The sequence below is a fragment of the Trachurus japonicus genome, chromosome 20, assembly GCF_045865225.1.
Source record: "Trachurus japonicus isolate A0001 chromosome 20, Traja_1.0".
NCBI lineage: Eukaryota > Metazoa > Chordata > Actinopteri > Carangiformes > Carangidae > Trachurus > Trachurus japonicus.
This window is the reverse complement of record NC_140926.1, coordinates 6806613-6820007: the sequence shown is the minus strand read 5'-3', so window position 1 is coordinate 6820007 and position 13395 is coordinate 6806613. Positions and strand designations below refer to the sequence as shown.

Below are 13395 nucleotides of genomic sequence, written 5' to 3'. Positions count from 1 at the left end.
AAATTAAAAGAAATGCTACGAAAAATAACCCAAAATATGCTGCTCAGATCTTGATCCGACTGTTTGCCAGAATGGAAATAAAAGGTGCTAGTTTTATAATTTTGCTTATAAAAGCCTTTGGATTGTGAATGTGCTCTGTCTGATGCTCTTTATCCAAAGCTACAAAGTGGTTATGTAAATTCTTGGATTAAAACCCTGCAAAAAAAAAAGTTCAACTGAAAACACATCTGAATGATCCAGATGGCTCCAGAGATTACTAGGCAGACCCCCCCACCCCCACCACCACCACCACACTACTTGATCTGTGTGGGCTCATTTGTTGCTCATCAGTTTGTGTGGTTTGTCTTTGTTGATGAATCCTGACAACTCTACAGTCGTGTCCGTAATGGAAATTTGTCTTCGGTGGTTGAGGCCTTACAGACAGCGGATGCAGCTTCTCATCAAAGATGTCTAACAGCATTCTTCCATCGACGTCTCTGAAATGACAAACAGAGAACGGGAAGAACATCAGATAAGAAAAAATAAGAAAAAAACAAGAAAAAAACAGACGGTGTGAAACTCATTTCATTAAAAACAACAACTTGATCTCCTTCTAGGATGTTTCCTGTTTAATCAGTTGTTCGTCTGCACTTCAAGCGACCGACTTACATCAGATTCCTGCCAGTTACAGTCATCACAGTCTACTGACTGGATGTGACAGGTCTAATAAGATCAATTGGAAAATTGGTCAAAACCACAAGATCTTAACTCACACATAAACACATAAAAATAAATCTTTCAACAGCACTGCATTTCAGTTCATTCACACTTTACATGAAGCATCTGTAAAGCTAAACATTACATAATATGTTTTATACATTTCTTGTCAAGTTTTTTTTCTGAGTATGTGACGTTGAGATTTGTTGAAATGGTTCTGATTTACAGATGGCTTAAAACTAATACCTCTGTAAATAAAAAGCATAAACAGCCGCTGCTGCTCCCTGTTTGGGTGTCATCACCATCCAACATGGTAAACAAATTATAAGCTTAACTGACCTTGTTGCCTTTGCTGGCAGCTGTTGTGCAGTTAAACTCTGTATTTTAATGCAACAGCTGCCTTCACTGTTCCTCATTCATGGTATTTTCTGCATCTCACAAATAAACAGCAATGCTATTTACACCAGCACATGCATGTGCAGTGTAAAGTGCATGAATGGCCCTATTATATGCAATTTAAAATGTGATAGTATGGACATTATTATTATTTTTGACATAAAACTATAACTATTCTTCTTTTCCTATGGCCTTCAACAAGAACCATGAGATTTCTTAGCTTACTTAAATGAGTGAATGAGTGAAAAGCACATCTCTTACCTGTTCTTTATGTGGTAGTATATTGCGAGGGCTACACTGTAAAGACAAGGATATGAGGAGAATGAGTCAAACACGGCATAATAATATTAAATAATATTAGACAATAGCTTCATCAGTGAAAGTGATGCAGTTACCATTTGATGGTGTATTTGAGGTTGGGCTGACTGACGGTGCTGTCGTCAAGGAATATGGTGGAGCAAGAGCTGTACTTCCGTCTCACTGGGCCTGGATGATGCTGCCATTCATAAAAAACAAACAAACAAACATACAGTACATACAAACAAACACACACACAGAAACACACATGCATGTCAATCTCTATTTCTGTCATGCTCAGACCTGCTGCCAAAAGCTGTGGAAAGTAGGGCACCTGTAAACCCACAAACTAATTCTGTCTGCCCTCGGTCAGTGTCGGACACGGCTGCATGCAGGAATGGCATTTATGGTGAAGTCCATCTTTGGAGAATCCCTCAAGCCTGTATTCAGTGCACAACTGTCTTTTCTTGGACAGATTGATTTTTTTCAGATTGATTTTTCTCTTGGTGTATTTCAAACCAGCAGTTTATCAGGTCATGAGCTTAGATGTACTGTTTTGGATGGTGCAAATTTCTCAAACACGAACTGAATCATTTCTTTGAGGGAGGAATGAGCAAAGATGAACGACACCAAAACATGATAGAATAATTCATCGTTATGTCTAAAGCTTTTAAGCATCTAACACACATCAATAAGGGTGTAAATTGGGATAATTTTTAAAGATTATTCTGAGGTCTTTACCTTGTTCTCCGAAATGTGTGTGAACTTGCAAAAAAGAAATACAAGACATCAAAAATTACCATCTGCACAATCGTTAATTATCACAGTTGTGTTATTCTGCTAAATAACTGGGTAGATTTCAGTAGCTATAAATAGTGACTTTAACTCTTATTGTCGTACTCACATGGTTGATGTAGAGGCTCTTCCGTTTTTCCCGAACTGCAAAGAAAAGATGGGAGGGACAGGTGTCAGTGCTGCAGTACCCGACCCTGACAGACAGGGAGCAGCATTGATCCAGGGTTAAAGTGCCCCCCCTACCCCAAACAAATACACAGTGCAGGTTTGTCCTCCAATGAAACAAAGCAGAACACTCTCACTCACCACACAGCTGATGCTTTACTCAAACGCCTTTCTCCCCTGATACATTGGAAATTATGCTTTAATGTGTGGGAATGACTGAGCGCAGCTAACTAACTAATTAATTAATCCATTCATTCATCATTTTTGGCCTGTGTGCGAGTCCAAATTAAGTCAAGCATACTGGCTGTTTTATTTCAAGTGCAGATTGTCACTTGAGCTAATCCATTTCCATTTCACTCTGTGTCTGTGTGTTCGCACAAATCAGTTCATTTGCTAATTCTGCTCCGAGGCGGCTATTTGTTGGATTCATGGAGCTGCCGTACCAGGATGAGAGGTGGAATTCTCAATATGGCATAACATACACACACACACACACACTAACACACACATATACATTAGTGTGTTTGTGTGTGTCTGTATGTTCACTCGGATTTTAGAAAACACACTTTGGGGTGAAAAAGGGGGGCAAAGCGAACTGGAGCAGATGCAGCGTCAAACACAGTGACGTTGTCAGCTGTCTGGCACCTCTAATCCTGGTACTGTCTGTCTCTCACCTCTCTGACACACACACAAACACACATACACACACACACACACACACACACACACACTAATACACATCATGTCCCTGTGTGTGCTGCTTTCGAGCAAAAAGCAGCAGGCTATTATGTCATAATTAGGGCTGCATATTTTCATGGGGAAATAAACAAAGTCGCTATTTATTGTTATTTGTGAAATCTTGACATGTGTGTGAGGTTAAAATGCTGCTATGTTCTTATTTACACACAGGATGAGAACTGTAAACATCCATCCATACACAAGATTTCTCAAGCGCCGCTGGTGAGAAAAAACAAGATGACATCATGTGACGTTTCAGTCGTCTATGCAGCCCTATTCATAATGGACCCACAAAGTACACAAACACACGCACACAGAGAATCAGCAGCGAAGGCACATGACGACAATACAAAGATCCAGTACAGTAATACACAACAAAGCTTGAGACCACAGGAAGTTGTCCAGCCCAAAAACCACATTAAGCGTTTTACTGCAGTGCCTGCCTACTGGCCGAGACCAAACACGTTCATGCTTACCTCTCCTGTTGGGCACCGCAACTGAAAAACAAAAGTCCAAGTTGTCTCTGATGTTTGCTTATGACACAGCGGCACAAGTGTTTACAAAACTGCCCTTATTGTGTGTGTGTGTGTGTGATCCTGTGTCGGTATTTACGTGCAACACGGTGAGAACGCAGGGTAAAAGACATTCGCACTGTGTAAGGCCAATAATAAAAGCCCCCTGATATCAGATCAATACCAGGCAACAAGCTCTTGAGCCGAACCAGTTTCTCTCCAGTGCCTCTGTATAAATGGAACAATATTAAGCCTCTTATCCTCTAAAGTAATGAGATTACATCTGGACTGAAAAGGTGGTCTCGAGTCGACATCATCCCATTTCACTTGATTAAAATGTGATATCGCTGTCACTCCGCAGGCTCTGACTCAGTGTCTCTGCCTGACGACAGACACACACACACACACACACACACACACACACGAGCCGATGAAAACGAAAAGGCAGCTGGTGTGAAACTCTCGCAGCCTGCAGTCTTTATGGTGGATAAAAAGGGACGCTAGTCAAGGGAACTTTTGTGTAGCTGTGGCATGCTCCATCAATGAAGAACACCTCACTCTCCCACAAAGCAGGAGGAGGCATATGTCATCATCTCTTGATGACTTGAATGAGTTTGAAACACCGAGTTGCTTCTTTGCAAGCTGCCTCGCTGCTTGATGTGCAATCTGCCACGTATGACTCCACTCTGAATCACTTCAGTCAACAGGTGCCACAGCTTTGTAGAAGTCGATTGATTTAAAAAGACTGGAAAGGGCCAGAAATTAAAGAGAGGGTTGGTGGGGAAAAGGGCGTTCGGGTTAGCCATTTCATCAAGGTGTGAATCACTCAGGAAATCAGACTTGACACACTCTTATTTCTGATGTGCATCTATATGTGTTCCTCCATGCAAAGCATCAGGTGGGTTTATGTGGTTACTTGTAGGTGTTTTATTTCACTCTGTGTTAGACCACATACACATAATCTGAGCAGGTTTATACTGTATGTACATGCCTGATAGAAATACTGCTTAAACTGTTTTCTTCACACATTTGCAAGTGAGAAAATGTGCAGAACTCACCATCAGTCTGTGACTTGCTGAGGAAGATGGTGCTGGCCCGGGGGTGATCTGACGGATTATACTCCATGGGCAGATCTGGAACAAGAAGAAAGAAAGAAAACTTGAGTCTCACAGGCAGTTCTCAAAAAGATGGACCATGAAAAGTAATTTCACTTTGTCTGCAAACTGTTTGTTCAGTAGCTCAACTGGTTCATCATCCTCTTAACGTATGTGCAGCAGCAGCAGACGACTGGAACGACAACGAAAGCACGCTGTGAAGTGAGAGCTCTCACTCTGTGGTTAAAAATGTGATACTGGCTTCATGGGTTAACCACCTCTACTGTAATGGACGGAGCTGAATGGAAAAAAAAAAAAATCTGTCAGCTCATGGTTTGCAGCAGCAGCGTTGGGTAAACAGCGGTTTGTAAATCGATTCGCTAAACAAACACAGCAGAAAGGTATGGATTTGTATTAGATCACTGTCTGGTCTGCACACACACATACACAAACATAGACACACACACCACAGAGGATCAACCCCTTAGATCATATCAGACAGTAGCTGTGAACAGAAACTGCAATAAATCAGAAGGAAAAGATCTTAGAGCACCGGGGAGCGGATAACATCTGTCTCCTGACTGTGACACTGACTGCTGCAGGTACAGCTGTGGGCCACCGGGTGCTGCCGAACACAAGTTCAATCACCCTATATGTGTGAGACAACCATGAAAGTAGCATTTGGTGCATGTAGAATAATATGCAAGGGAGTTACACAATTTTATCCTTACATTAAATTACAAATAGGTCATTCAAAGGAAAACTAGTGGTTTAGTTGGTTTATATCCGTGGTTAATAGTGACACAGTGTTGTTTCAACAGCAGGGTTGGTGCTACCTCTCCGCGGCATGCTTGACTTTTATGGTGGCCAGGTGAGTTGATTTAATATCCTGAACAGCCTCAGATGAAACGTGTTGACACAAGGTTATGATCATTATCATGTTCCAGTCCAGTGGTGGAATAAGCATTGACATTAAAATGGAAGAAAAAGAAAAAACAATGACATTAGCCTGAACCTGAGGAGAAAACCAAAAGAAAATGTAATGTACAATGAGAGAGAGAGAGAGAGAGAGAGAGAGAGAGAGAGGGAGAGAGAGAAAGGGGTGGTGGTGGTGGTGATGACCCCATGAGCAACTTCCTGGTCTCTTGGATCATGTCAGTGAAACCGGAAGGATCAAGATGGACCAACACCCAGATAGAGAGAGAGAGAGAGAGAGAGAGAGAGAACAGATGCTATGAGGCTGAAACATTAGAAGAAGAGAAACTGATAATGAAAAAGAAAGAAAAAAGGGCAAAGAGGCCAGGACAACGTAGTCATGACATGACTGATGGGAAGAGAAGAGAAGAGAAGAGAAGAGAAGAGAAGAGAAGAGAAGAGAAGAGAAGAGAAGAGAAGAGAAGAGAAGAGAAGAGAAACTGGTTACGCATACAAGCGACCGCTATTGTGTCCAAACTCTTTTGAACTACTGTCTTTTTGTGTTGGAGAGCCACTTGAAGAGCCTCAAAGGACACTAATGTGCACACACACATGTACACACACACACACACACAGCCGTGATGCAGGAGGAAGTGACACACAGCGCTGGATAAAAGATTGGTGTGTGGGAACCGGCAACAGAGCGAAGGTGGGTCAGTGATGCCGGACAGGAGGACTGCGACATAGAAACCGATTTATTTGCCTGATGATGTCATGCTTTTTAAGACAGGAAGCTGCCCCCCCCCCCCCCCTCCCTATATGGTGTCAGTGACCTTTGGTGCAGTCGGTGTTGCCCTCCTCCTCCCTCCTTCTCCAACCTGAGGTAGACGAAATGCACCCAACTTCCTGCATTTCAGGAAGCAGAGAGGAAATGAAGTAATGGGTGGCGGTTACACATTGTTAGGGAGGGGAGGCTGAACAAAGAGTGGAGGGAATAGGTCAGTACGTGGATCTAAGACAGATAGAGTCTCTGAATGAACGCACCTCGGGTATGGAAAAAGATGAAAAGACGGACTCAGAAGAAGATGGACACGGCCTATTGTTCTTCCTCCTGTATTTTTCTCCTGATAAATGAAGACACCGTTTCTCCGAGGACAATTCCCACGTTCCATCCTGAGCAAACGAAATCCATCATCTGAGCATTGTCTTGTCAGTAACAGCACAATCGTACAGTAACTAAACCATCAGGTTGCAGGAGATACGATCATAATCTCTGCTCCTGTTCCTGAGCTACATACAGCGCTGGAGCGTGATTATGATGTCACGGTGAAGCATTTGACCTTGGACCAGTTGGGTTATTATAAAATTACATAATTTCATTATCCTATTAAGACATTAAAGTTAAATTGCATTATGGACGTGAATTCTTGAGTTGTGGCCAAGAATCTGTGTGTTTTTTGTTTTTTTTTCCCCGTGAGGTCACGTTAACATTCGATGACCAAACTCTAACCAATTCATCCTCGAGTCCGAATGAAGGTTTGTGCCAAATTTGAGGAAATCGCCCCCAGGTGGTGCTGAGATAATAAAACGGATGAGAATGAGATGGATGGATGAACAGATGTGTTCATGTGGGTTGTTTTCAGGTTGTCTAAACCCCCCAAATTCATAATACAGCACAATAATTAAGAATTTTACCCATTTTCCCCACTTCTAATAGAGGAATTGCATGTATAAATGTGATTGTTTACAGGTGAAAGGTTTGTATATCTAATTCTTTTTAAACTGACAATGATAAACAATGCTAAGTATGCGTTCTTCAAAAACTAAGATGGTCCTATCATTTTTCCCCGTTACAAGAATCTGTTTGTGGAATTTGTGAATCATGCAAGAATCGTAAAAATGACATTTGTGGCATAATAATATTATTATTATTATTATTTAATTAGGGGTCAAGAAGGTTATTTATAGTCATGTTTTACTAGGTTGAGCAAATTCTATTTTGAGCCGGTGGCATCTGTGCCTCAAATTTGACCCACAAAAACCCTGACACTGGCTCCTCACCCGGCTGCAGCCAACCCAGCCCCCCCCTGCCCTGCTCTTTACATTGTGAACAGGAAGATGTGTATTAGCGCGGTTGGCGGTTCACCGGTTCTCTGGCTCTCTGCCCACCAAGCCCTCCTCAGAGCCTGTCATGATGAGGGTCGCCTCGGGTTGCAACATCAGCCCAGACAGGAAACCCCTTTGCTGTTTTTTTTTTTTTTTTGGCTGCCCCTGCTTGGAGTGGCAGCCTGAGGGGATCCAGATGGCACAGCACACAGCACCAAGCACCGCCCGGCTGTCAACAGCCCGCTATCAAACAATACACCCACACTGGTTAAAGATAAGAAGCGTGCTCGTGCTGCACATCTTGTAAATGTGTGAGCGTTTGAGAAAAAGAGCACAAGATGTGGCTGGTGTTTGAAAATAGATAAGTTGAAAGGAACGTGGTGTTGTAGGCTACACTTGACTCGCTGCTGTGTGAGTGTGACTTATTGAAAATGCAGCGTATGGGACAAAGGCAAAGCCAAAGCAGAGCCGCTCGTTGTAGTTTGCATGTCAAGTATCTAAGAGCAGCCGTTATGTGGATTTAAGCTCCCGCCCCATTGGACCAGAGCTTCACACTCTCACTGTCTCACCTTGAATCTCTGCTATCTGCTCACTAGAGATCAATCCTGAGCTGCTTTCATCCGATTCTTATCAGAGCACAATCTTTATGACCTCTGCACTGCATAAAAATTGTAAGCCAGGCCTGATAACACTCTTGTGTGAAAGTGTGAGTGCGTCTCGAAAATTGGGAGAAAGAGGGACGGAGCCATTAACATGCACGGCGGCTGCTGTTAAGTACAAAGCAGTACAAGCTGTGAACGTGCGACGGAGGGGCAGGGCAGATCTGGACACGTTTAAAAGCACAGGTGGTCTGGAGACTGTAAAATATTACGAGCCGTGCTGTTGCATTAACCCCGCACCTCTGTGGAAGTATGTTATCTGCATTACGCCATTTACCACTTCAGGATACAGCTGCTGTGTTTTCATTTGAAGAGAGAGAGATAAGAAGGAGCCAAAGAAGCTTCCATGTGAAGATTCACCTTAAAGGGATAGTTCAACATTTTGGCAAATTGGCCCTTTGCCATAATCCCTACAGTCATAGCAGTAGGTTTGTTACCTTTATTTGTCTATGCAAGCTATTTTTAGAACAGCGGAGCAGAGCCGTGAGGTGCTCAGAGCTACGCTACGGAGGCTCATGGGATTTCTTGGTTTCCCTCATCAAACTCATCAAATACACAATCCAACAACTCCAAAATGCTCTGGTGGACAAGTTGTGACCTGCACATTCACCACGCTGAGATAATAATGGAACATTACAAGACAAAGCCATTTTAGAGGTAAATTCATGCAAATCAAAGTTTTTCAGCAAGCAGTCTCTGAATTTACCTCTAAAACAACTCTGTCTCGTAACGTTCCGTTATTATCTCATAGCGTGGTGAATGTGCAGGTCACAACTTGTCCACCAGAGCGTTTTGGAGTTGTTGGATTGTGTATTTGATGAGTTTGATGAGGGAAACCAAGAAATCCCATGAGCCTCTGTAGCGTAGCTCTGAGCAGCTCACGGCTCTGCCCCGCCATTCTAAAAACAGCTTACACTGACAAATAAAGGTAACAAACCTACTGCTATGACTATAGGGGTTATGGCAATGGCCCAATTTGCCAAAATGTTGAACTATCCCTTTAACAGCGATATCCCATCTGTTAGCGACAAAAATGATTGCTCTAAACTCCAAAGGAAACATGTGGTTAACGGTGGCGACATTAAATGAATGGGAAACCAAATGAATGAAAGCTAATGCTCAGACTTAGTCACCTTTTAGCTTCCTCCAGACTCAACACACAGACTCATACACACATCAATGAAACAACCCCGAGCAGCAGCAGCATCATCAAAACTCTGCCTAACAGCTTAAACCACCCCTGAGCCTGTATCACTGATTGCAGACATCTGCCAAACTCTGTGCAGTGATGCAGGCTCATCAGAGGAAAAGAGCTGAGGTTTTATTACAGAGAAGCCAACAGGGAACAAGAGCTGGAGGGGGAATGAGCTGAGATAACTTCACTAAAAATACTTTCCCATTTCCATGACTTCAGTGAAAGATGTGCTTATTAGTGCGTCTCTCTGATTTTTTTTTTTTTTGGCCATCAAACCAAAACGTCCACTGTTAAAACACAAGGATGTTCTTGTGCTCAGTGTTGAATGCAGTCAATAGTAAGTTGATGCCACAGCAAATACAGTGTTGTTGTTGTGTGAGAACATTTCTCTTTCTGTTTGAGGAATCAGACCTTTCCTGCTTTCGTCATTTTGCCTGACAGTTCATAAATCGTTTCCCTTCATTACAGGTTTGTTAGACACGATGCCCAGTAGTTCATACAGCATGTCCTAACAAGATGAAAAAGACTCATGACTGTCACGCTAATGGCTCTGTGGAGCTCATGCACAGCAGGTACATATTAAAGCACGCTAACATCAGCACTAAAGCCAAGCTGAGGCTGGAGGAAGTATCATTATTACTTTTACAGAAGTTTGGTCGGAAGGAAAAAGTGTTGGACAAATCTGAAAGTTGACCCTATGATTCATCTTAGAAAGACTGAACTAAAACTAAAATTCATGAGAAAGAAGAAAGTCGTTAGGATTCAGCCTCTGGGCATCATGAAAAGCCGCACGCAGTTCTTTAACAGTCATTCCAGTATAGTTCCTTCCTGAGATGTGTCGACTGCACCCGGCACGGAGAGCTGAAGTTGAAAACACTAAAACTAATGTGAATATTTCCTGGCTGCAGCCCATGAAAATATTGTTATTGATTTTAAAAAAAAAAGAAAAAGAGGTGACAGAAAAAATGGAAATCAGAAATCCGTACCTTTTTCCAACTGCACCGCACAAACAACCACACAAATGAGTGCATGAGAGGAGTTGAGGTGAGTTTCATGGCTACCTCACACACAGCCACGTCCTGTTCTGAGAGCGGACGACATCCTGGACTCACACAAGGAAAGGATTGGAACTACAATAAAAACAGAGCTATACCTATGAGGTCTGTGTCAGAGGACTGCATTACTATTACACCCACCCACCAACCCACCACATGTCCCCAAAGTCCTACAATCCATCACTGTGATTTGTTCGAGTGACATTTCCTGGCAGTGTAAACTGGCCGGTGTATACTGATGTGTCAGACGTGGAGCACTGCTGTTGATTACTTTTACACTTGACAGATGGCTGTAATTAGGCGAAGTTAAAATGAAACAGCACAGGGGGAGCGACAAAAAAGAAAGAAAAGAAACTGTTCCAAAAGAAAGGAAACCAGCTCCGTAACTGCTGCAGACAGAAAGACCACATACAACACCTCTACTATCGGCCTCCCACACCGTGTTATAGTGATGTGCCAGGGGGACAAAAGAAGCAGCAGTGAATGATGCTGCAAGGACAGATCAGATAAAGAGAAACAGATGCTGCAAAAGCAAAGAGAGAGAGAATGGCCATGCTCCAAATTGTTATTGGCATTTCAATCATCAAGGACTGTAACTCATGGGTATTTCAAGGCACTTAAGTTTTACAGTCCAGATGAATGTAATAGCAACGCAACACCAGCCATTATAAGTCTGTCTATGTTGTTTATTGCGGATATGTATGAAGAGTGAAGAGTTAATGATGACACACAGACTTAGATAGCATTAGCATCAACCCGTGTGGACATCTTTGTGCAACACAAAGTTTTGCTTTCTAATTAGGACTGCATAATTAATCAACATATATTTGAAATTGCAGTATAGCCAAGTGTAATATGTTAGCACCATCAAAGCTGTGATGCTGCAGAGATGACCTGACCTATAAATCTCTATTCACAGCATTTCCATTTTAAATTTTGTTTCAGTGGAATAAAATGCAAAACAATCCTTCCACTGAAATCAAGATAAGTCCATAATAATTCATTTACAATATCATTTTCTTTTTTTTTAGGCATATGGTTCAGTCCTACTTTTAAGCAATGGCTGCTATGTTCTTCTACCATTTAGTTACAAAACAACAGTGATACACACTCGTACAACACTAACAACTGTGAAGAGCAGAGCACAAACATGAGGATGCTCAAAAAGGTGACCCAATTGTCATATCATAATAAAGATTTTACAAGCATCATTTCATCAAAACATCAGACCAATATGTGAAGACTTTTGTGAGAGAGAGACAGAGAGAGAACAAGGTTAAGTAAGAGTGAGCCACAGCAGTGAGGGAGTGAGTGAGGGATGTTTGGGGTTGAAGAGTCCATGAGCTGGGAGGGAGAGCGCTCATTTACTCTACACCCCGATGACAGCCATAAACCCACCCTGCCTCTTTCTCTCTCCTCCCATCTCTGCATCCTCTGCTCGCCGTAACCAGGCAACGCTGGCTTGAAACGATTCAGATGGTGGAGAGAGCAAGCTCATCAAAGGCAGAGACAGACAGCTGGGCGCACTGTCTTTTTCTTCCTTTCTATAGCTCTATCTCTCTCTCTCCTTCTCATCCACCTGCTTGTACACTACACTGTACTAATAGCTGCTGAGTCTTACTCTGCTTGATGCTACCATAACACAAGACACAACATAAAGAAACCACTGCACTGATTTCTTACACAGGACGTCTTTTTCTTTATATGAAGGGGGGATCAAGAGAAAAGGAGTAAAACACTGCACTGATTGGATGCTGTTTCCAGAAAAACAACAAATACCGAGGATTTCTCAAATTTTACAGAAATCCAGACCATCAGAAAAAGCAAATTCATAACTAAGGCCAACTCATTGCACAACCTCTTCTGTCTGGAGAGCTACTAAAGAAATTTGAGGGAGTGTTTTATCAAAAAGTTACTGTCAACAGATTGACCAATACTGTGTATCTACTGTACAAAGCAAACAGCAAAGAAACACAAGAAATGCGTTTTGTCCAACATACAGATACACATGTGCACATGAGGTCAAAGACACAGGCTGTGGCATCCATCAGTATACACATACACAGTGGGTGATACTGTAATTATGGTGCAGCAATGGTGCAAAGGGGCAGATGGGTGAATGGGCACGGGGGGTCATATTAGTGGGTGAGAAATGGCCAATCAGGGGGAAACGCTGCAGCACTGGAGGGTTTTAAAAATGTCAGCCATGTAATGTTTAAGGGGGGAAATATGACTCCACGCATCCCTCTCCTGCCGTCGCCCATCTGACCCTGCACGACGTGATCCAGGCACCACAAGCACATTATATTACAAAAAAAAAAAGAGGAAAAATTAATAACGGCTGCTGTGTGCGCTCTCGCTCTCTTTTATTCTCTAAAAAGGCTTCGGCTGCATTCATAATTCATCCCGCACGGCCACACCGCGGCTACAGCAGTTAGCTAACAAAGCTATCAAAACTTTGTGCCCTTCGCTTTCAATTATCAACACACAAAGCTGTGAACAGTGTTTCACCCGCCCACAGGCAACTCAACAGCAGGTTCACTGCTCAGCCACGGATCTGGTTTTTGACGTAAAAACAGAAAATTAAACTGTTACTACTGTTTAAAGAACTGAAGGAGCTTTAATGTGACATACACAAATATTAAACATGTATGGATATTTTCTAATCTCTCTCCTTTCTTTTTCTCTCTCTCTCTCTCGTCACTGTGGGGTTCGTCCGGTGTCAAGCTGTGGAAGGAGCCGAGGATGACAGGAGGGCCATCTGTGCCAAGC

General features: G+C 42.6%; 1 protein-coding gene across 2 annotated transcripts in view; it reads right to left on the bottom strand.

Moving 5' to 3' along the window:
- The window catches only part of ccny (cyclin Y), a 33135-nt gene that overhangs the window by 8844 nt on the left and 10896 nt on the right, over positions 1–13395 (bottom strand). Inside the window, exons 2-7 of one of the 2 annotated variants that reach the window (XM_085762690.1) lie at positions 4658–4732; positions 2294–2328; positions 2131–2154; positions 1488–1588; positions 1354–1389; positions 419–476 (exon numbers count right to left, since the gene is read on the bottom strand). In XM_085762690.1, coding sequence (XP_085618816.1) covers positions 419–476; positions 1354–1389; positions 1488–1588; positions 2131–2154; positions 2294–2328; positions 4658–4732 — 329 coding nt within the window. The remainder of the gene's footprint in view (positions 1–418; positions 477–1353; positions 1390–1487; positions 1589–2130; positions 2155–2293; positions 2329–4657; positions 4733–13395) is intronic. The other variant, XM_085762691.1, reaches the window with a different exon arrangement.